A 23,686-nucleotide genomic window follows, 5' to 3' on the forward strand; every position below is an offset into this window, starting at 1 on the left:
TAATGAAGACATCTATTGTTTTTGGTAAATATCGGATAATATTAAGGATATAAAATGGGCCAAATACTTAATGTTTATAGTTTTTTCTGGTCGCTCCAGAGGCCGCAATTATGGCCCAAACATCTCGACTTTTTACATGGAGAAGGGGATTGGGACAACGCCTATAATTTTCGGTGATGATCAGATAATAATATTGGGATGAATTGGATCGAAAACATAATTTTTTGTTGTTTTTTTCTAGCCACAGTTGAAAGCCGAACATCACAACACAACCCACGATGAAGGGAATATAGACAAGTAATTAGAAGTACTGTACTGAATATTAGTAATATTTGTTGATCTGTAGTGGATCAAGAGAGTGCAAATATGTGTAGGGTATCATATGGTCGGTCCCGTCCGACTCCGCTCATTGGTTTAAAAATGTGTTTTCAATAACCTACATAAGGAGTGGATTTTTGAAAAATATTTTTTTTTTTTCGATGAACTCATGGTGCGAATTTTTCTTAAATAATATTTTTTCAAGGACCTACATAAGGCATAGTTTTTTTAATATTTTTTTCTACAAGTCTTGCAGAATCGTGGGGTAGATCTGACGTGCAAATTGCAATTTGGACATTTTGGACTTCAATAAATATAAATGCTCAGTATTATATATGAAGAAAAAATTCAGTTGTAGAGGCTGATCTTCTACAAAAAATCTTCTTCTCTTATATAGAAAATCCTTCAGATCTTCTAAGGAAATTATTGCTGGTCTTCTATAAAAAGGGCATATTATTTTTCTCCCAAAATATAACCTAACCCTATTGATTTCTGCACGAAAGAATTCAAGACCTAAATAAGAAGTCTATGCATAATAAAATATGATAACTTCTGCTTTTCTATAAGTAGAACATCTGGTACCCTATAAACCCCCTTTGGTGTTCTCTAATACGTCCTGGTCTTCAATTCGACAAATTTATTTTATAGTTGAACAAATGGGCTTCTAATTGAAGATGAAAAGGAATGCATTCTGATCCCTATAACAAGACATTTTCATATTCAATATACATAACTTCTGATCTTCTATAGAGAAAAATTTGTCTTATTGTCTTCTATAAGAAGATCTTCTGATCTTTTATAAGTGGCATTTTTTCTTCTGTAAAAAAACCTTTTCATCATCAATAAAAAGTATTTTTGGTTCTATAAAGGAAGACCTTCTGTCATTCTATAACAAAAGGTCCTCATCCTATATAAGAACACAGAGGATCCTCTATCCTCTATAAAATGACGTTCTGATCTTCAATAAAAAGATCTTCTGGTATTATACATGAGTAGTACTTTATTATCTTTTATAAGAAGAACTTATTTTCATCAATAAAAAATACCTTCAGGTCGTGATAAAATTGACCATCTGTTCATATTCTATAGGAAGACCTTCAGGTCTTCAAGTGGAAAATATTTTGGTCTACTCTTGGAAGACTTCTGGCCTTCCATAATAACATCTTCTGATCTTTAGTAGGAAGAATTTCTGTTCAGTGACACGAAAAACTTCTGGTGACCAATAGGAAGACCTTTTGTTCATCAATAATGAAACCTTCTGTTCGTATATGAAAAATTTTGGACCCTATAAAGGAGAACTTTATGGATTTCTATAAAAAACGTATTATTCTATAAAAATAGTGTCAAGACCCATTAGAAGATTTCCCTATAGAAGCTCTGAGCAGACCTTTTAGTCAGATATATATATATATATATATATAAATACTGGTTTTCTATAAAACGACATTTCGATGAAAGACTTTTGATTTTCTATAGAGGATTTTCTTCTTGTGTTCAACAAAAATACCCATAGATTATAAACCTATAGGTCTTCCATAGAAATGTCTTCTGCTCTTCCGTAAGGACTACTTCGTTTAAAAATCCACTCATCTTTGATTACTTGTATGGTTTTAATCACAAAATAATATCCAAAAAATAAAACGTGAAAAACTACTAAAATTTTTTTTCACATTTATATTTTACAAATCAACGCTTTGTATACGTGATAAATAAGTTAAGATTAAACAATGCAGGCACTTAGTTTTGTTTTAAAAAATCATTTTTCATATGTTACTTCTTGTTTCCTATCTGAATATATCAGTTTTTTCCAATTAGACCTCTCCAATTTATCACAGAATTTTTTGGATAATTTTTGTATTTATTTTGATTGAACAAAAGACCGTTAATAAAAATATTGACCATTCACAATAGCAAACACCTTGCAACCCTGTTTATTCACAATACAACTCTAAACGAAAAAACAACCCCCTTTAGTATGTTGTTTAAATTGGGGGTGGTTGTGGGGTTGAAATATTGATAACCATATCAGGTGGTGTGTTTTATTCCCTTTGTTTTTCTCCCTTTTTCCTTTATCTCTCATAATTACTCTCTCCAACTGTCAATGGCACCTTTTTATCGGCAATGTTTTTATTGTAGTTCCTTTTTTGCACTGCATGTCATCCTCAGCTCAGTTCTGTTTATCAACCAACTGTAGGGTGGTGCAAAACAAACGCTCTCTCATCACGTTTCCTTTTTTCCAATTTGACAATTATCCACTATTTTCCTAACGTGACAGAACAGTAAGAAAAAACTTGCAAAAAAAGGAGAAGCAGCACCAGCAAGACATTGAAAAATAAAACAAGTAATGAAAAGCAAACAACCATATTTAGAAAAAGAAAATATTTAATGTCCTCGAAGTGAAGTGGAAAATAAAAAAGAGCAAATATTTGAAGATATAAGAAAAAAGTGTAAACATAAGCTATGGGCAATTTTTGAAATGGAAATGTGAAAAAGGGGTTTTCCAGAGAAAATTGCATATTACCGTTGTGAAAGTGAAAACATATACACATGAAAATAAAATACATTTTTTATTGAGAAATAAAATTTCCTTAAAAATAAAAAAAAACAGTTAATAAGCATTATTGAAATAATTCAAAATCAAAAGAGACCAAAGTGCGAAATCAATAATTTTCGAAAATATTGTTATTATTTTGTAAGGACTTGGGTAGTCCTCTTTTGTGTCTATATGTATGTATTATAGTGTGTATGTGTGTGTGTGTATGTTCCTCAATTTGCTTTGTGTGTTCGTAAAGATTGCGTATTCGTGCGTTTAATTGCCTGGTGTTCCAACCATGCTGCTGTTGTATGTGTGTGTCCGTGTGCCTGTGTCCTCACAACATTTTGTCATAACAATTATTCATTCGCATAGGGGGGCATGGGTAAAAGAAGATTGCTAACAAATTGGACGATTAGGACATTCTGTAGTTGATTGATTAAAAATTGTATTGCCAATTTGTACCCATTCAAGAATTTGTAGCTACAAGAGACAAACACGTACAGATCTCCAGAATAATTAGAAGCTTTAGAATATCTTCTAGCTTCGTAGACCTTGAAAAATATTCTTTCAAAGTCCACGTCCCTTTATAAGCCTTGAAAAATATTCTCTTTATAGACCATACAAAAATTTTCTTTAAAAATCCACGCCTCTTTATGGCTGTTTGGATTCTTGAAAAAATTTTCTTTAAAAATCCACGCCTCTTTATAGACTCAAAAAAAAAATATTATCTTCTTGGACCCTACAAAAATCTTAAAAACATATTCATTAAAAATCCACGCCTTTTCTTGGGCCTTTATAGACCCTACAAAAATTTTCTTTAAAAATGCCTCTTTATAGACCCTACAAAAATTTTCTTTAAAAATCCACGGGTCTTTATAGACCCTACAAAAATTTTCTTTAAAAATGCACTCTTCTCTTTATAGACCCTACAAAAATTTTCTTTTAAAAATCCACGCCTCTTTATAGACCCTACAAAAATTTTCTTTAAAAATCCACGCCTCTTTATAGACCCTACAAAAATTTTCTTTAAAAATCCACGCCTCTTTATAGACCCTACAAAAATTTTCTTTAAAAATCCACGCCTCTTTATAGACCCTACAAAAATTTTAGACCCTACAAAAATTTTCTTTAAAAATCCACGCCTCTTTATAGACCCTACAAAATTTTCTTTAAAAATCCACGCCTCTTTATAGACCCTACAAAATTTTCTTTAAAAATCCACGCCTCTTTATAGACCCTACAAAAAATTTCTTTAAAAATCCACGCCTCTTCAGAGGCCTTGAAAAAATATTCTTTTAAAATCCTCACACATATTAATAAAATATTTCTTCTTATGCATTTTCAGGTCACCAATGTCCAACTACGCTTAAAATTCCAAAATATACCAACACATTATTCAAATAAAAATTAAGAATAAATAATTACGCTATACCAAAATGATTAAATCACCAACAACAACTCTAACAATTGTGTTCCTAATTCTTATGAAAAATGTTCAACATTGGAGCACATATGCCACCAAGGAGGTGGCCAATCTCGATACCTTGTATGATGATAAAATGCATCATTTAGCCAAAAGGATGGATCTGCAGGTGTGCCTGGGTAAGTTACAAAATATATTTTTATCGAAATGTTGGAGAAATGAGAGACAGAGCTGATGGCTGTCCCTATAGACCAACTTATGGCTGTTTCTATAGATCAGCTGATGACTATATTTGTAGGCGAGCTGATGGCTGTCTTTACATCAGCTGATGGCTGTCTGTATACATCAGCTGATGGCTGTCTCTATACATCAGCTGATGGCTCTCTCTATACATCAGCTGATGACTGTCTCTATACATTAGCTGATGGCTGTCTCTATACATCAGCTGATGACTGTCTCTATACATCAGCTGATGGCTATCTCTATACATCAGCTGATGGCTGTCTCTATACATCAGCTGATGACTGTCTCTATACATCAGCTGATGGCTATCTCTATACATCAGCTGATGGCTGTCTCTATAGATCAGCTAATGGCTGATGACGGTCTCTAGAGTCAAGCTGAAGGCTGCCTTTATAGAACTGCTAAGGCCTATCTATATAGATCAGCTGACGGCTGTCTCTATAGATCAGCTGACGGCTGTCTTTTTAGACCAGCTGATGGCTGTCTTTATTGACTAGCTGATGACTCTCTCTATAGTAGAGCTAGAGCTAGACCTGCTTAGGCTGTCTTTATAGACCAACTGATTGCTTTTTATAGACTAGCTGATGGCTGTCTTTATAGTCGAGCTGAAAGCTGTCTCGGTAGTTGGGCTAATGCTTGTCTCTATAGACCAGCTGTTAGCTGTATGTATGGACCAGCTGATGGCGTTTTCTATTGAACAGCTTATGACGTTTTCTATTGAACAGCAGATGGCTGTCACATCTGAAGGCTGTTTTTATAGACCAGCGGAAGGTTGTCTATATAAACCAGCTGATGATTGTCTCTATAGTCGAGTTAAAGGCTGTCTTATAGACCAGCTAATGGCTGCCTTTGTAGACTAGATGATGGCTGACTCTATAGTCGAGCAAAAGACTGTCTTTCTATAGACGAACTAAAAAATACTTGATAATATTTTTATTGACCTCTATGCCCCTTCAGGAGTGATCCCTACTTATTAAAATTTATCTTTTTTATCCAGGTCAATTTGATGTTCACAAAAACACCATCATACGTACGGGTGAATCTCAAGCAATTGGAGGCAAGTACCTTCAAGGCCTTGAACTGGACACTATGGAAGAATGTCAACGTTTGTGCTGTGAGACGGAATCTTGTGATGTCTATATTTTTGAAAGTAAAAAGGATGGCTACTGTTACCTTTTCGAATGTGGCACGCCGGAGAATTTCCATTGTAAATTTACACGACATGCCAATTATACAAGTGCGGTCTTAACACCTGTTATACGATCAAATATCGAAGTGACTACACCACATCCCATTGTGGCACATAAAACATCCTCGGCTATATCGCAGCAAGAATGGGAATTGTCAAATCTAAAAATTAAACCCGAAGTAAGGGAGAAGGCAGTGGAAATGGGTGTGCCAACAATGGGCGCCATTAACACGGGTCTAACAGCAAATACAAATTCAAAGAAATCTATGGGCTTATCGGAGATGGAAACGAATACAAAGGGTGAGTTATTTGACAAAGAATTAAATAAATTATTAATTGCCTTCTCTTTTTCCAGTTAACTCTTCAGTCCAGTGTGGCCGTTTCCAATTCGCCTGCCACTCGGGAGAATGCATTGCTGTGTATAATGCCTGTGATGGTATACCTCAATGTGAGGATGGTAGTGATGAGGGTCCTGAGGTAGTTTTCGATTTATTTTGAAGATTTTATTTTTCTAATTTATATTCTTTTGTTTATAGTGCTCTGGAGCTAACAACAACAATTTGTCCCCTAATACAAAGTCTTCAGCGGACTCATCAAATTCAAATAAAGCCTCACCTCAAATGACCCAATATCAGTCTCAGGCTTTTATGCAACAATCAGCCCAACAACAATTACAAAATATGCAACAACTTCAACCATCAACACATCAAAGTCAAAATTCCGGAATTTTACCCTCGATTCCTGTGGTCAATAATCGCGAGGATCCCACTGTTTGGGAAACGAGGAAAATTGTTTCGGGAACTCCACTCAATGCGAATGGTGAGTTGTTTCCAACGAGGGAGAAGGAAGTTTAAAAAAGAAGAGTGAAGTCATTTGAGACTTGTCAAGGGAGTCCTAATAGAGTAACTAGACGGGGTGGACGAGCTGAAGGATATTTTATAGACCCGCTGAAGGCTGTCTTTATTGACCATCTGAAAACTATAAAGGCAACCTTCAGCTGGTATATAAAAGCTGAAGATTGCCTTTTAGTCTATCTGATGGGAGTTTTTATAGAGGAGTTGAAGACTGTCTTTATAGATGGCTGTACTGACAGTCCACCTGAAGTCTGTCTTTAAAATCCACCTGAAGTCTGCTTTTAAAAACCAGCTGAAGGCTGTTTTTATAGAGCATCTGAATGTTGTCTACATAGAACTGATCGTTTTTTTTTTTATAGTCCAGCTGGACTTTGTTTTCATAGATCATCTGAAGGCTGACCAGCTGAAGTCTGTCTTTACAGACCTGAAGGGGAAGGCCTTTACAGTCGATCTGAATGGATTTTTTATAGAAGTCTGTCTTCATACAACAGCTGACGGCTACCTTTATAGATTAACTGAAGGCTGTATATACAGATCAGCTGAAGCAGTTGACCCTGTCTTGATAGACCAACTGAATCCTACATTTTTAGACCAGACTGTATTTATAGAGAGAGATTATAGACTAGTTGAATGCTGTCTTTAAAGACCAGCTGAGGCCTGTCTTTATAGATGAACTGAAGGAAGCTTTTATAGAATAGCTAAAGTCTGTCTTTATATACCAGCTGAGGATTGTATTCAGAGATCAACTGGCTGAAGGGAGTTTTTATAGATGAGCTGAAGTCTGTCTTTATAGACCAGTTAAAGTCTGCCTTTATAGTCCAGTTAAAGCCTGTATTTATAGTCGATCTGAAGGGATTTTTTATAGAAGCGAAGGCTGTCTTCATAGAACAGCTGACGGCTACCTTTATAGATTAACTGAAGGCTGTATATAAAGATCAGCTGGATACTGAATTTTTTGACCAGCTGAAAGTTGTCTTAATGGGCATCTGAAGCCTGCCTTTATAGACCAGATGAAACTTGTATTTACAAAGCAGTTGACGCTGTCTTAATAGACCATCTGAATCCTATATTTATAGACCAGACTGTATTTATAGACTTGAAGGAGTTTTTTTTTATAAAAAAAACTGAAGGTTATCTTTGTAGACCAGCTGAAGCCTGTCTTTATATACCTGAATCCTATCTTTGTAGACCAACTGAAGACTGTTTTTTTTTTTTTGACCAGCTAAGGCTGTCGTCATAGACCACCTGAGGCCTATCTTCATAGACCAGCTGAGGCCTGTCTTTATAGACTACTTAAATGGAGTTTTTATAGACGACCTGAAGTCTGTGTTTTTAGTCCACCTGAAGTCTGTCTTTATAGACCAGCAGAAGTCTGTCTTCACAGACCAGCTGAGGCTTGTCTTTATAGACGAGCTGATGGGAGTTTTTAGAGAAGATCTGAAGTCCGTTGTTAAAGGCCAGCTGAGGATTTTCTTCATAGACCAATTGAAGGGAGTATTCATAAAGCTGAAATTTTTTTATAGGCCAGCAGGAGTTTGTCTTTATAGACCAGCTAAAGTCTGTCTTTATAGACGTGCTGATAGGAGTTTTTATACAAGAGCTTAAATCTGCCTTTATAAACCAGCTGAGGATTGTCTTTGAAGACCAGCTGAGGCATGTCTTTGTAGACCAGCTGAAGGGAATTTTTATAGAAGAACTGAAATCTCTCTTCATAGACAAGCTGAAACCTGTCTTAATAGACCACCTGAAGCCAGTCTTTATAATACGACTGAAAACTGTATTTATTGCCTTGCTGAGGCCTGCTTTATAGCAGCTGGTGTTGAGGACCAACTGAAGCCTATCTTTATGAAACAGCTGAATCCCGCCTTTATAAACCAGCTATTGCCTATCTTAATAGACCAGCTGACGTCTGTTTTATAGTCCGACAGAACATTGTCTTTATAGACCAGCGGAAGGCCGTTCTTATAGTCAAGTTGAAATCTGTCTTTATAGGCCAGCTCAAGCCCGTCTTTATAGAGCAGGAGAAACCAGTATTTATATTCCAGCTAAAGACTGTCATTATAACAGCTGCTATTTAGAGACCAGTTTTTAGGACTAGCTGAACCCTATATTTATGGAACAACTGAATCCCGTTTTTATAGACCAGCTGAAGCCTGTCTTACAGACCAGCGGAATGCTGTCATTAGGTTCGTTCGTTTACTTTCCCAGTAATATTTACTCAGTAAGAATTTGCAGAGAGTAAATACGAATTTTTCCTTCTCAAGAGAGAAAACTGCAAAAAGTAAACGAACAACATCCAGTAAAAAGATTGTTTCGACACAGCAGATTAAAACAACAAACAAATTGGCGCAAACTAAAAAACAGCATTTTTATTAGAAAAATGGATAACAAGCGGAAAATTGATGTTGTTTGTTTCCCACAAACATTTAAAAGGGTTGTGTGATATGGGGGTGGACATAACCGATGGTGTTCAAGACATGTTAGGGATGCACACTTTTTTGTTTGGATTTGGAATCTAAAAAATCGTTCGCCAATTACTCTTGTATTACCTTATTTTTAAATACTTGCGTTTTCTTCATCCATTTTGGTATTTAATGATACAAAATCAAAATAAAATTCACAAAACAATCAATTTTCTTGAGAACAATTTTTGTTTGTTTACAAAACATAACAAAACAGCTGATGGTAGAAGAAAATTCTTACTGAGTAAATTTTCCTTGTAAGAATTTGCAAATACTCAGTAACACAACTGTCAAATCTGCTCTCTCAATTCACTCTCTTTTACTGGACTTTTGGGTAAACGAACAACATTTTGTAATAATTTGTACAAATTCGTACAAATTATTGAGTAAACGAACGAACCTATTGTAACAGAGTGTGTATAAAACAGCTGACGACTGCCGTTATCGACCAGCCGAAGTGAGTCTTCATAAACGAACTGAAGAGTGTCGTTTATAGTTGAGATGGAGAGATACCTTATAGGCAAAATGGAGGGAGTTTCAAGAGCCGATCTAAAGGGAATTATCCTGTGAAGATTTTTTTCCTTTTGAATAAAAATTTTGCAACAAATTTATTCATAGTAAAAAAATTGAAAATATCTTCCCACAACATGCCGTTTGCGATAATTATATCGCGTTACAAAACCAAAGCTTACCACCAGCAATTTAGTGTAACCAGTATTCATTCATATTTATTATAAGAAAACTAAATTCTTAAACGCAAAGGTAGGGCGTACATAAATTATCAAACTGTAGGAAGTGGTTTTCAAGTTAATATGAAGTAACCACATTAACTTGAAAACAATGGACAAGATTGTAAATTGTTTTGAAACCTCCCCCCGTTCAACGACTGTGTGGGAAATGAGGTAGAACCATTGGAATTATGCTAATGATGACATATCATGCACATTGTATTATGGAGTTATTAACAAATTATACCATCACTTCCAATTAAACTTTTAGTTGACGGTTTTTAAAGTGCTTATTATTGGTCATTAACAACAATGTAGAGGGAATTTAGAAAAAAAAAAATAAATAAGAAATGTTCACGGGTAATACAGAACACATTGCGAAGTTAAATTATCATAGCCTTTATATAAGTGGAGGAGGAATCCCTGTATTATCGTCCATTTTGTAAATGTAGGACAGTTTAAAGAGGCTCTTGAGAAATATTCCCAAAAAATCCACTACTATTTGTTAGATACTTGAAAAATATTGTTTGAAGCCCAACGCCTTTTTGTTAGGCCCATGAAAAAATATTCTTCACAAATTGAAGTCTTCGGTGGACCCTTGGAAAAATATTCTATACTTTAAACTAATCTTTCCTAGGCTTTTGGAAAAAATATTCTTTAAAAAGCTATGCCTCTTTGTTGGATTCTTGAAAAAAATAGTCTTTAAAAATCTACGACCCTTTTTTAAGCCCTTGAAAAATTATTTTAAAAATTTCAAACACATAATTGATCCTCACTGGACTTCGTTTAACAATAATTTGGACAATTTATCGGACTTCTAGATAACTCAAAATGTGTTCATACCCATTCAAATTCATTTTTAATGACCGCCACAATTATTTCCTCTAGATTAAGGTTATCTAAAAGACCGTTACAATTTCAAAATTTATTTAAATCAGATTCGCTCAAAGAATACGAACATATTTAATTGTCATGAAATGGTGTCACTTTGCCGAAGATGATGTTCAGATAAAAGCCGAACAAAACAACAACATTGCTTCAATGAAACTAGTTTCAGAATTCCACGGTGTGGAAAATGTAAATGTTAGGCTCAGACAAAAAACAAGACTAAAGAGAAATTAAAGAAAAGAAAAACAAAAGAATGGTAATTAGTGAAAACTTTTTTTCTGTTTTTGTGTAAAGAAAAATTATCATGAAAAATGAAAACATTAAAGGGAAAACGTTTTGTCTGTTATTGTTCGTATACTAAGTGATCTAGTGAAAGATTACAAAATACACATACAAATGTACACAGACATAGACCATTTGGGTGATTGCAATACGGAAAAGTCATTAAGTTGGGTTGGCTAGAATAAAAAAACAGAAGTCTAGTTTTGTAGACTCAAAGGTGATTAGAGGGGAATGTCGGATATTTTATGGCCGGAAGTATTCATATCGACATTTTTTAAAAATATTCAGGCCTTAAAAAATATCTTTTAAAAATACACGCCTTAATGGGACCCTACAAAAAATATTCTTTAAAAATCCGCGCCTTTTTTGGACCCTTGAACAAATATTCCTTAAAAAATCCGCGCTTTATTAGACCCTTGAACAAATATTCCTTAAAAAATCCGCGCTTTATTAGGCCTTGGGAAAAATATTCTTTAAAAATCCACGCCTCTTTATAGGCCTTGGGAAAAATATTCTTTAAAAATCCACGCATCTTTATAGGCCTTGGGAAAAATATTCTTTAAAAATCCACGCCTCTTTATAGGCCTTGGGAAAAATATTGCTTAAAAATCCACGCCTCTTTATAGGCCTTGGGAAAAATATTCTTTAAAAATCCACGCCTCTTCATAGGCCTTGGGAAAAATAATCTTTAAAAATCCATGCCTCTTCATAGGCCTTGGGAAAAATATTCTTTAAAAATCCACGCCTCTTCATAGACCTTGGGAAAATATTCTTTAAAAATCCACGCCTCTTCATAGGCCTTGGGAAAAATATTCTTTAAAAATCCACGCCTCTTCATAGGCCTTGGGAAAAATATTCTTTAAAAATCCACGACTCTTCATAGGCCTTGGGACAAATATTCTTTAAAAATCCACTCTTCTTCATAGGCCTTGGGACAAATATTCTTTAAGAATTCACGCCTCTTCAAAGGCCTTGGGACAAAATATTCTTAAAAATCCACTCTTCTTCATAGCCCTTGGGACAAATATTCTTTAAAAATCCACGCCTCTTTATTGGCCTTGGGAAAAATATTCTTTAAAAATCCACGCCTCTTTATAGGCCTTGGGAAAAATATTCTTTAAAAATCCACGCCTCTTCATAGGCCTTGGGAAAAATATTCTTTAAAAATCCACTTCTTTTTTAGGCCCTTGGGAAAAATATTCTTTAAAAATCCACGCCTCATCATAGGCCTTAGGAATTTTTTTTTTTTTGAAAATCCACGCCTCTTCATAGGCCTTGGGAAAAATATTCTTTAAAAATCCACGCCTCTTCATAGGCCTTGGGAGAAATATTCTTTAAAAATCCACGTCTCTTCATAAGCCTTGGGAAAAATATTCTTTGAAAATTCACGCCTCTCCATAGGCCTTGGGAAAAATATTCTTTAAAAATCCACGCCTCTTCATAGGCCTTGGGAAAAATATTCTTTAAAAATCCACGCCTCTTCATAGGCCTTGGGAAAAATATTCTTTAAAAATCCACGCCTCTTCATAGGCCTTGGGAAAAATATTCTTTAAAAATCCACGCCTCTTCATGGGCCTTGGGAAAAATATTCTTTAAAAATCCACGCCTCTTCATTGGCCTTGGGAAAAATATTCTTTAAAAATCCACGCCTCTTCATAGGCCTTGGGACAAATATTCTTTAAGAATTCACGCCTCTTCATAGGCCTTGGGACAAAATATTCTTAAAAATCCACGCCTCTTCATAGGCCTTGGGAAAAATATTCTTTAAAAATCCACGCCTCTTCATAGGCCTTGGGAAAAATATTGTTAAAAAATCCACGCCTCTTCGTAGGCCTTGGGAAAAATATTCTTTAAAAATCCACGCCTCTTCATAGGCCTTGGGAAAAATATTGTTAAAAAATCCACGCCTATTCATAGGCCTTGGGAAAAATATTCTTTAAAAATCCACGCCTCTTCATAGGCCTTGGGAAAAATATTCTTTAAAAATCCACGCCTCTTAATAGGAAAAAATATTCTTTAAAAATTCACGCCTCTTCATAGGCCTTGGGAAAAAATATCTTTAAATATTTAAATATTTTTATTATTTTTTGGGGCCCTGAAACCTTAACTGCTAAATTTTACTCACAATTCCCATCTTTTCTCTTCTAGGCAATGTCGATCTGCAAAATATGAATCCCATATCCCCCGGCAGTGGTGTTGCATCAGCTGATGGCTTTACAGCCTACATCAATAATCGTCAATCTGCGACACATGGCATGTATGCTCCAGCAACCTCAACCTCAGATGGTGTCATACCAATTGCCAACACTAATAGTATTGGTGGCAACAGTGGGGGTTCTACCTTAGAACAAAGTGGTCTTTATGTACCACATATGACCGCTGGTGTTGGTGGTGGTCAAGATGCTAATGGTTTATATGTTCAACAGCAGCAGCAACAACAACAACAGCACATTATGTTACCACCTCCACCACCCCCTCCGCCGGCACCATTAAATTCTAATTGGCAACAGCAGGCTATTCTAAATCAACAGAAACAACAGGGATTAGCAATGGCGCAACAACAACAACAAATTCCACTGCCTCAGGGTTCAGCATATGGCATACAAAATGATGGATCGGTTCAACAACAGTCGCAACAACCACAACCTGTTGCCAGTATTATGATGCAGCAAACAAATCAACAACAGCAAAACCAACAACAATCTGCCCAATTATCGGTGCCTTCTTTATCCCAACAACAACAAGCGCTAAGTGAAACAAAATCATCTGCGGGCACCTCAAGCCATTCCACACAGAATGTAGTCAAATCGGATGATTCCGATGAATATGATGACTCAGAGGAGAAATCGACGGAACCACCAAAGAAGGTAAGCGATATTAAAGATGTGGATAAATAAATAAGAAAGGGAAACAAAAAAGGTTCTTAAAAATCAACTTCTCTTCAAAAAGCATGAACAAAATTAAGCCTATTTATAGATCTGGAAAAAATATTCTTTAAAACTCCAAGCCTCTTTATAGGCCTGGGAAAAATATTCTTTTAAACTCCAAACCTCTTTATTGGCATGGAAAAAATATTCTTTAAAACTCCAAGCCTCTTTATAGGCCTGGAAAAAATATTCTTAAAAACTCTGAGCCTCTTCTAAGTCTGGAAAAAAATATTCTTTAAAAATCCACGCTTTCTCTTCCTTACTTACTTAGCTGCTTGTTACAGAATGCTTGTTCCATAAGCCGAGTTTAAAAAAGATTTCCAAGCGCGTCGGTCTTGTGCGCATCTCCTCCAGTTTGAAAGACCACGTTCCAAGATGTTGTTTTCTACTTGGTCTTTCCATCTAAGTCGTGGCCGTCCCCTTCTACGAGAACCATCAGTAGGCTCGCTTTTATATGCCTTTTGAGCTGGGTCATTCTCATTCATTCGCACAACATGGCCTAGCCATTGTAGTCGCTGCAGCTCAATACGACTGACTATGTCGATGTCCGCGTATAAATTGTAAAACTCGTGGTTCATTCGACGCCGATATTCACCGTCGACGCAGATCGGCCCGTAGATCTTTCGGAGAATTTTTCTTTGAAACACCCCAAAAGCAGTCTCATCTGCTTGCGCAAGTACCCATGCTTCAGATCCATATAACAGCACGGGTAGTATCAGAGTCTTGTAAAGTGTGAGTTTGGTCTGGCGGGAGGTGGCCTTGTTTCTAAACTGCTTACTTAGACCATAGTAGCATCTGTTGGCCATCACAATCCTTCTCCGAATTTCAAAACTGATGTCATTCGTTTTATTTATGGCGGTACCATGGTATATAAAATCGTTCACTACCTCGAAGCTGTAGTTCTCAAGTTCCACAGTTGGTCCGAGTCTACTGGACGTCTTGCGCGTTAATACCACAAGCTTGGTATTTTCGTCGTTTACTGCTAGACCCACTTTGTCAGACTCCTTTTCAATTTGTTCAAAGGTGGATGTTACCGCTCGGCTTCAGACCTGGCAAATCCACCATAGCACTTTATATGCGATGGGAAAGAGACTTATTCCTCTATAGTTGACACATATCGTCTTGTCTCCTTTATTGTGCACAGGACACAGGATGCTGAGGTTCCAATCATTGGGCATGCATTCCTCTAGCCAAAATTTACTAATCAGCTGGAGCATGCTCCTGACCAGCATCTGACCAGTCTTGAATAGTTCGGCTGGTAACCCATCGGCTCCTGCAGCTTTATTGTTCTTGAGCCGATTAATTGCTTTTATGACTTCATCTTGGCTAGTTGGTATACACTCTATACCATCATCTGGGATATCTTCTTCAACGCCGATATTTGTTACCAGAAGCTTTTCGAAATGCTCCTTCCAGATCCACGCTGTCTGTATCTGTCACCAGGTTTCCTTCTTCATATCTACAGGAGGATGTGCCTGCGCCAAAACCTTCGGTTTGGTGTTTTACCCGTTGGTAGAATTTTCGGACTTCATTCTGTCTCCTGTACATCTCGATTTGCTCACGCTCACGTTTTTCTTGTTCTTTCTATTTTCTGAACTCCTTTTCTCCCGATAATTCTCCATCACATTACGTGTTGCTACTGTCTGCAGGGTTGCCCTATACGCTGCGTTTTTCACATCAGTAGCATTACGACACTCCTGGTCGTACCATGGTTTTCTTGATGGTGGTTTTTGGTACCCAAGTGTTGCTTTTGCTGCAGTTTGTAGGGAGTGGGCAATTCTCTGCCACTGCGCTTCTATAATATTATCGGGACAAGAAGTGCTTTCATCAAGCAGGTGGGTAAGTTGAGCGGAGTAGGCCTCGGCTACCTGTTGTGTTTGCAGCTTTTCGACGTCGAGTTTCCTTATTACATTAGATGATCCGAATAGATATTCGCTCCTCGGATCGATCGGGCGTCTAAAACACTGGATGAATGCCTTCCGTCTATCACAACATGGTTTCTCGTCGAGATGCTTGAATCTGGTGCTACTAACTACCATGTTTTTTGCTGCCGCGAAGTCAATGAACCTCATGCCGTTGTCTGATGTTTCTTCATGAAGGCTGAATTTTCCGACGGTGGGGCCAACGATATTTTCCCTTCCGATTTTTGCATTAAAATTTCCTAGCAGAATTTTAATGGCATGGCCAGTGCAGCGATCATATGTTGCTCATTTTTGTCTTCGGTCGGAGCATGGCCTGGGTTTGGTTTTCTTTTTCTTTGCTTTTTCATAGTAGGAGGGGTTTACCGAGCGTGAGCAACTAACCCGACGCCTCAACCCATTTTTATAGTTCTTATGGGTGAACTCACGGCACGGGTGATGAAAATAGCTACCCCAGGTGACACCACAGGGAGGTCAGTGTCCACAATTGAGATTAAGAGGGACCAAGATAAGCCTGTGCTTCGCCATGTTAAGGCCAATCAAAGCTGTTGCTTGGTATCTATCATCCCCTACGTCGCCTTTTCTAGGCCTTGAAACAAATATTCTTTAAAAATCCACGCCTACTCTAGGCCTTGAAAAAATATTCTTTAAAAAATCCACGCCTACTCTAGGCCTTGAAAAAATATTCTTTAAAAAACCCAAGCCTACTCTAGGCCTTGAAAAAATATTCTTTAAAAAATCCACGCCTACTCTGGGCCTTGAAAAAATATTCTTTAAAAATATTCTTTAAAAAATCCACGCCTACTCTAGGCCTTAAAAAATATTCTTTAAAAAATCCACGCCTACTCTAGGCCTTGAAAAAATATTCTTTAAAAATATTCTTTAAAAAAATCCACGCCTACTCTAGGCCTTGAAAAATATTCTTTAAAAAATCCACGCCTACTCTAGGCCTTGAAAAAATATTCTTTAAAAAATCCACGCCTACTCTAGGCCTTGAAAAAATATTCTTTAAAAAATCCACGCCTCTTTGTAGGCCTAGAAAAAATATTCTTTAAAAAATTCACGCCTCTTTGTAGGCCTGGAAAAATATTTTTTAAAAAATCCACGCCTCTTGTAGGTCTGGAAAAAATATTCTTTAAAAAATCCACGCCTCTTAGTAGGCCAGGAAGAAATATTCTTTAAAAATCCACGCCTCTTAGTAGGCTTGGAAAAAATATTCTTTAAAAATCCACGCCTCTTAGTAGGCCTTGAAGAAAATTTTCATTAAAAACCACGCCTCTTTTGAAGGCCTTAGAAAATTTTTCTTCCCTTATTCTTCAGGAATCTTTGTTGGCCTGGGAAAATTCTTTTAAAATAGACGGCTCTTCTAAGCCTGGAAAAATATTCTTTTAATATCCACGCCTTTTTTGGGATGTTAAAAATTATTTTTATAAAATTGTTGGTGGAAGCTTAAATTATATTTTTTTTTATAAAAATCCACCCCCAAAATATTTTTCTAAAAATTTCAGCACAAACACAAGAAGGGCAAAAGTAAAGCCAAAGATTTGGATACAATTCCCGCACCCAATGAAGAACCCTCTCCCACAGCTGGACAACAATCACAACAACAACATGGAACCGCAGCCAAGGCAACAACGAATTCAGTGAAAGCAGTAAAAACAGCCGTCTCGCCCGTTCACGAACAATACGAAATAATTCATCAGAATATGGCTCTGGAGTTTCGGGATCATGATGGACAATCGGAAAGGCCGGGTGGTGCAGTTTTATCCCTAACCTTAGGTTTGCTAATTACGGCAGCACTGGCCATTCTCATCGGCTGTCGTATGCGTACGGTGGGACGAAGGGCCCGACGTTTGGGCGGTAAAACGCCATATTCCCATGAAGCCGATTTCTTAGTCAATGGCATGTATTTGTAAAAGGGTCCACGGACCCATAATTCTTGGATTTTTTATTTTGTTTTCGTTCTTTTTTTTATAATGGCTTCAGCAAACCAAAACCAACCAAACAATTAAACAATAATTTAAATTATATAATCGGAAGTAATTTGAAAGAAAAAAAATAATGTAACCTAAAAAAGAGATACTATATTCTAAACTAATTTTAAATGTGCAGATTCTGGGATGATGAAATCTATATCTTTTCTGTGTTTCTATGTGAGTGGTCTTAGCACCCATGAAATAAAAGAAAAATAAAATAATTATTCTATAATCTGAAACAAAAAAATAATAATTATTATAAGATTTTGATTTTAATTCTAGTCATGGTGACCGTCGAAAGTTATACCAACAAAAAAGAAACAACAATTAAAAAGTAAAACCCCCCAAAAATAATTAAATTAAATAAAATATTGTGTAATCATTTTAGTGATTAGTTTTTAAACGTCAATATAACAACTTATACATACATACAAACCTACATAAATATTTTTTGTAAATTATAACAAATTATATATGAAATATAATTAATTTGTGTTGACAATTTGCAATTGTGTTTTATTAATAAAAAAAAGAAAAAGAACTTCCTTGTTAGGCCTTGAAAAAAAATCTTTAAAAATCCACACCTCTTTATAAGCCTTGAAAAAAATAATCTTTAAAAATCCACGCCTCTTTATAGGCCTTGAAAAAAATAATCTTTAAAAATCCACGCCTCTTTATAGGCCTTGAAAAAAATAATCTTTAAAAATCCACGCCTCTTTATAGGCCTTGAAAAAAATAATCTTTAAAAATCCACGCCTCTTTATAGGCCTTGAAAAAAATAATCTTTAAAAATCCACGCCTCTTTATAGGCCTTGAAAAAAATAATCTTTAAAAATCCACGCCTCTTTATAGGCCTTGAAAAAAATAATCTTTAAAAATCCACGCCTCTTTATAGGCCTTGAAAAAAATAATCTTTAAAAATCCACGCCTCTTTATAGGCCTTGAAAAAAATAATCTTTAAAAATCCACGCCTTGAAAAAAATAATCTTTAAAAATCCACGCCTTGAAAAAAATAATCTTTAAAAATCCACGCCTTGAAAAAAATAATCTTTAAAAATCCACGCCTCTTTATAGGCCTTGAAAAAAATAATCTTTAAAAATCCACGCCTCTTTATAGGCCTTGAAAAAAATAATCTTTAAAAATCCACGCCTCTTTATAGGCCTTGAAAAAAATAATCTTTAAAAATCCACGCCTCTTTATAGGCCTTGAAAAAAATAATCTTTAAAAATCCACGCCTCTTTATAGGCCTTGAAAAAAATAATCTTTAAAAATCCACGCCTCTTTGTTAGGCCCTTGAAAAATATTCTTTAAAAATCCACGCCTCTTTGTTAGGCCCTTGAAAAATATTCTTTAAAAATATTCTTTAAAAATCCACGCCTCTTTGTTAGGCCCTTGAAAAATATTCTTTAAAAATCCACGCCTCTTTGTTAGGCCCTTGAAAAATATTCTTTAAAAATCCACGCCTCTTTGTTAGGTCCTTGAAAAATATTCTTTAAAAATCCACGCCTCTTTGTTAGGTCCTTGAAAAATATTCTTTAAAAATCCACGCCTCTTTGTTAGGCCCTTGAAAAATATTCTTTAAAAATCCACGCCTCTTTGTTAGGCCCTTGAAAAATATTCTTTAAAAATCCACGCCTCTTTGTTAGGCCCTTGAAAAATATTCTTTAAAAATCCACGCCTCTTTGTTAGGCCCTTGAAAAATAAAAATCCACGCCTCTTTGTTAGGTCCTTGAAAAATATTCTTTAAATCCACGCCTCTTTGTTAGGCCCTTGAAAAATATTCTTTAAAAATCCACGCCTCTTTGTTAGGCCCTTGAAAAATATTTTTTAAAAATCCACGCCTCTTTGTTAGGTCCTTGAAAAATATTCTTTAAAAATCCACGCCTCTTTGTTAGGCCCTTGAAAAAAATCATCTTTAAAAATCCACGCCTCTTTATAGGCCTTGTGAAAAATATTTTTTAAAAATCCACGCCTCTTTGTTAGGCCCTTGAAAAAAATCATCTTTAAAAATCCACGCCTCTTTATAGGCCTTGTGAAAAATATTTTTTAAAAATCCACGCCTCTTTGTTAGGCCCTTGAAAAATATTCTTTAAAAATCCACGCCTCTTTGTTAGGCCCTTGAAAAATATTCTTTAAAAATCCACGCCTCTTTGTTAGGCCCTTGAAAAATATTCTTTAAAAATCCACGCCTCTTTGTTAGGCCCTTGAAAAATATTCTTTAAAAATCCACGCCTCTTTGTTAGGCCCTTGAAAAATATTCTTTAAAAATCCACGCCTCTTTGTTAGGCCCTTGAAAAATATTCTTTAAAAATCCACGCCTCTTTGTTAGGCCCTTGAAAAATATTCTTTAAAAATCCACGCCTCTTTGTTAGGCCCTTGAAAAATATTCTTTAAAAATCCACGCCTCTTTGTTAGGCCCTTGAAAAATATTCTTTAAAAATCCACGCCTCTTTGTTAGGCCCTTGAAAAATATTCTTTAAAAATCCACGCTTTTTTATAGGCCTTGAAAAAATATGTCTTTAAAAATGTACGCCTCTTTATGGACCCTACAAAAATATTCTTTAAAAATTCACGCCTCTTTATGGGGGCTTTTTTAGACTCTTGAAAAATATTCTTAAAAGTATATTAAAATAAAAACAATTTTGTTACATATATTTTTTACATCTTTTTTATTTAAATTTTTAAAAATGTTATCAATTTTATTTGTTTGGGAAATTTTTTGTTTCATTTTCTTTAGATTTTATATATGTGTGTGTGTTGTTCTGTATGTTGTTATTTTTATATTTTATTTTAATTATTTTTTATATCTAACCACAAAAGAAGAGAGAAATTAAAGCGAGCAAGATGATTTCCTTATAAAGCAAATTAATAATAAAAATATACAACTACTTAAGTTTATATAAAAAGAAAATTAAAAATAATTATTAAATAAAAAAACACATGTCAGTTAGTCTTCGAAGATTTGCATACAAATATGAAATAGGTGTAAAAGGAAGATAATGGGAAAAAATAGAGATGCACATTTTTTAAATAATTATAATATTTGTTGGGAAGATAGAAATTAGTGTTTTATTTATTTTGTAACTTAAGATTTCTTTTGGAATCTAAACATCGCGTTTTTAATTGTGTTGCCATTCTTTTTGTTTTGTTTATTTTTTTACAATTAAAAATGTTCAATTGGTTGTGGTAGTTTATTGGGGTACATACACATATATTATTTATCAGCTGGGATTTTGGAAACAACCGAAAAGTGCATTACAACAAATAGTTTATATGCCTATAATAAACCGAGATTTATTAATAATGGCCAGATTAATTAGTGTATTAGAAACAAAAATGTAACAAAATTCCTTTACAACCAAAAAATTCATGCTGAAAAAGCTTAAAATCTTAAAATACCGAAAAAAGTCAATTCAGACGTTTATTAAAATCCAAGTTTTCTAGGTATTGCCCAGGCATTCATTAGTGATTGTATTTATCTCGTATATCTACTGCATTACCAGGGAGCCTCTCAAAAAAACCACCGAAGGAAAGAGAAACTTCTGATCTTAGCAGAACGAAAAAAACATTACTTCAAAATCGATCGCCAGTTATATCTTTCTAGTTAACTAGCAAATGGCGGTGAAATTAATATAAGCGCTGACTCTACAAGCAAAATAGGTTTGGCTCAGTCATACATCCAACTTTCAAAAGACCTAAAGTCAAACAAAAAAATATCGGAAAGCAAATGAAATACAATATTTTATAAGAAATGCAATCTGATCTTAAAAAGTCTGATCTATGCTCACCTAGCTACAAGTAACTTTCTTATCAATAAAATTTTAATTCTCACAAAGACAACACCTGTCAAAACACCTGGTATAACTTACAAAATTTTCAAAAAAAAAATCAGTTGACCAATTGAGATTGATAAAAATGTCAGTCATAGAAAGGGGGATATAGAAGAGAAATTAACTATTGTAAATCGGGGTTTATACAAGCATCAGCCGCTGCTCTCTACGATTCTCTTTTGAACTTCTCCCCCCTTGTCACTTTTTATACCTCTCACTTCTAAGAAATGAGCAGAGTTTCTTACAAAAGTTTCATGTATAAAACCGGACTAATGGGTATGCTTTTAAAAATTCCCAAATATAATCTCCGATTAGAAATTGTGCTGTTTTTTATTCTCACAACTCGCACAAGGACGACTACTGTCGAAACTTTCACTTGAATTTCAGATCAGTAAAAAGTACAAAAGCCTAGGAGACCAATGAACTATTATAATCAGTATGCTGACAAATGCCCAAATACAATCTACTATTCTGAATTCTATATGAGTAAGAAAATAGGTTGGTAGGTTGGTAGGTTGGTAACTACATGTTGTAGATTTCACATCAGTAAAATTCCCATAACATGTAAAAACAACTCTATTCGAAATTTCCACCTACGCAACGACGAAGGTAAATCATAATTCAATTGGAAAAATATGATGACTTCGGCATAGTCAAAGCCATCAAAGCGGTCAATGAAAGGGTCTGAATACTTCATTTTATCAAAACAGGCATACTTATTCTTTGGCCCGATCCCCTTTTCCTTGTGAAAATTCGCGATGTTTGGGCAATCTTGGAACTAGAAAATAACACAAAAAGATGTTTTTGGTCCATTTCATTCCATAAATATTAACCCATCTTTACAATAGGGGTCTTCATTGGGCAGAACGCATCCTACATGCAAAATTTCGTGAAGATTTGTCCATAATTGTGGCCTGCATCGTGTTTACAAATTATAATGGACAGGCGGACGGACACACATGTCTAGATCGACTCATCTGGTCCAGATATGACGATCGGTATACTTAAAGGTGGGTCCAGGACCAATATTTTGTGGCGTTACAAACTCTTGGGGCTGCACAAAGCTATAATTCCCTGACAACATAGTTGTGTAGGTTAGGTCTAAGGACTTGAGCGACCCTCAAAAAATCCAAAAAGACACAATATACTTAAAATAAATTAAATACGATACGAGATATGACGATCATTAAAAGTGCAAGTACAAACTAACATAGCGATGTGCTTACAATATCCTCAAAATCTTCCAGAGCTGTTGCAATACGTCAAATGAAATTCCCTCACGACCTACAGCAGAGAAAAGGATGAGATCCTCCTTCCAAAACCGTATCCAAAGTTATAAAGGGGAATCAACTGTAGGACAAATATAAGACGATCATTAAAGTTGAAAATACGAGCTGGCATAAAGATGTGCTCACAATATCCTCAAATGCTTAAATGCTGTTGGACTAACAACGACTGATCTTCTCATGGCCTAACGCAGTGAAAATAATGACATCCTTAGAGAAGCTGTAAAGATGTTTTCGGAACAGCTCAGATGGTTTTCACTCTCCTCGAACCCAGAATGCCGAATCACAACATTTTTCACAGATTGAAAAATGCTGCTAAACTTTCAAAATATAGAAATTTGGTCCATATAAAAACATTGGAACTATATTGATAAAAATTTGGATTTTTCCGTGTCTTTTCGCCTGTTGAGGCAGTATCGATAGTATTTGAGTATCTGACGACCCATCACCAGTAGCATTTGTTTCGCCAGTTCCAAAAGCGGAAGATGGTACTATTCCTTGTAATGTATTTCCAACCATTGCGAACACATTATTAGGCAGTATCTAATAAGGAAAAGGAAAGGCCCACTTATAGAATATAAAAAGGTCATCTTTTGGAAGATCAAAAAGTGTTCTTATGGAAGAACACAAATTCTTCTTATTAAAGGGGTCGATAAAATGGTCACAAGACCATCTCAATGACGAACCAAAGATCGCAAAATTTGACACATTGAAGGAGATCTGGCCAGCAAGTAATATCTTATGTACAGAAAAATTACGATTGTGTTAAACCACCATTACGTTTGTACATTGGCAGAAACCCTAAGACTGGCCGCGAGAAATCT

The 23,686-nt window shown here is 35.3% G+C and overlaps 1 protein-coding gene across 1 annotated transcript; it reads left to right on the top strand.

Annotated features, from left to right (window-relative positions):
• The first annotated feature begins 4,292 nt into the window (after positions 1-4,292).
• Positions 4,293-17,685, top strand: LOC133321099 (uncharacterized). Its single transcript, XM_061530198.1, has 6 exons — positions 4,293-4,456; positions 5,518-6,009; positions 6,065-6,186; positions 6,246-6,528; positions 13,072-13,790; positions 17,278-17,685. The coding sequence occupies exons 1-6, from the start codon at positions 4,339-4,341 to the stop codon at positions 17,683-17,685; spliced, it is 2,142 nt and encodes a 713-aa protein (XP_061386182.1). The 5' UTR covers positions 4,293-4,338.
• Positions 17,686-23,686: the final 6,001 nt, after the last annotated feature.

This window comes from Musca vetustissima, unplaced genomic scaffold (assembly GCF_032173495.1).
Source record: "Musca vetustissima isolate MV318-11 ecotype Yass unplaced genomic scaffold, APGP_CSIRO_Mvet_v1 utg112367, whole genome shotgun sequence".
NCBI classification, from domain to species: Eukaryota; Metazoa; Arthropoda; class Insecta; order Diptera; family Muscidae; genus Musca; species Musca vetustissima.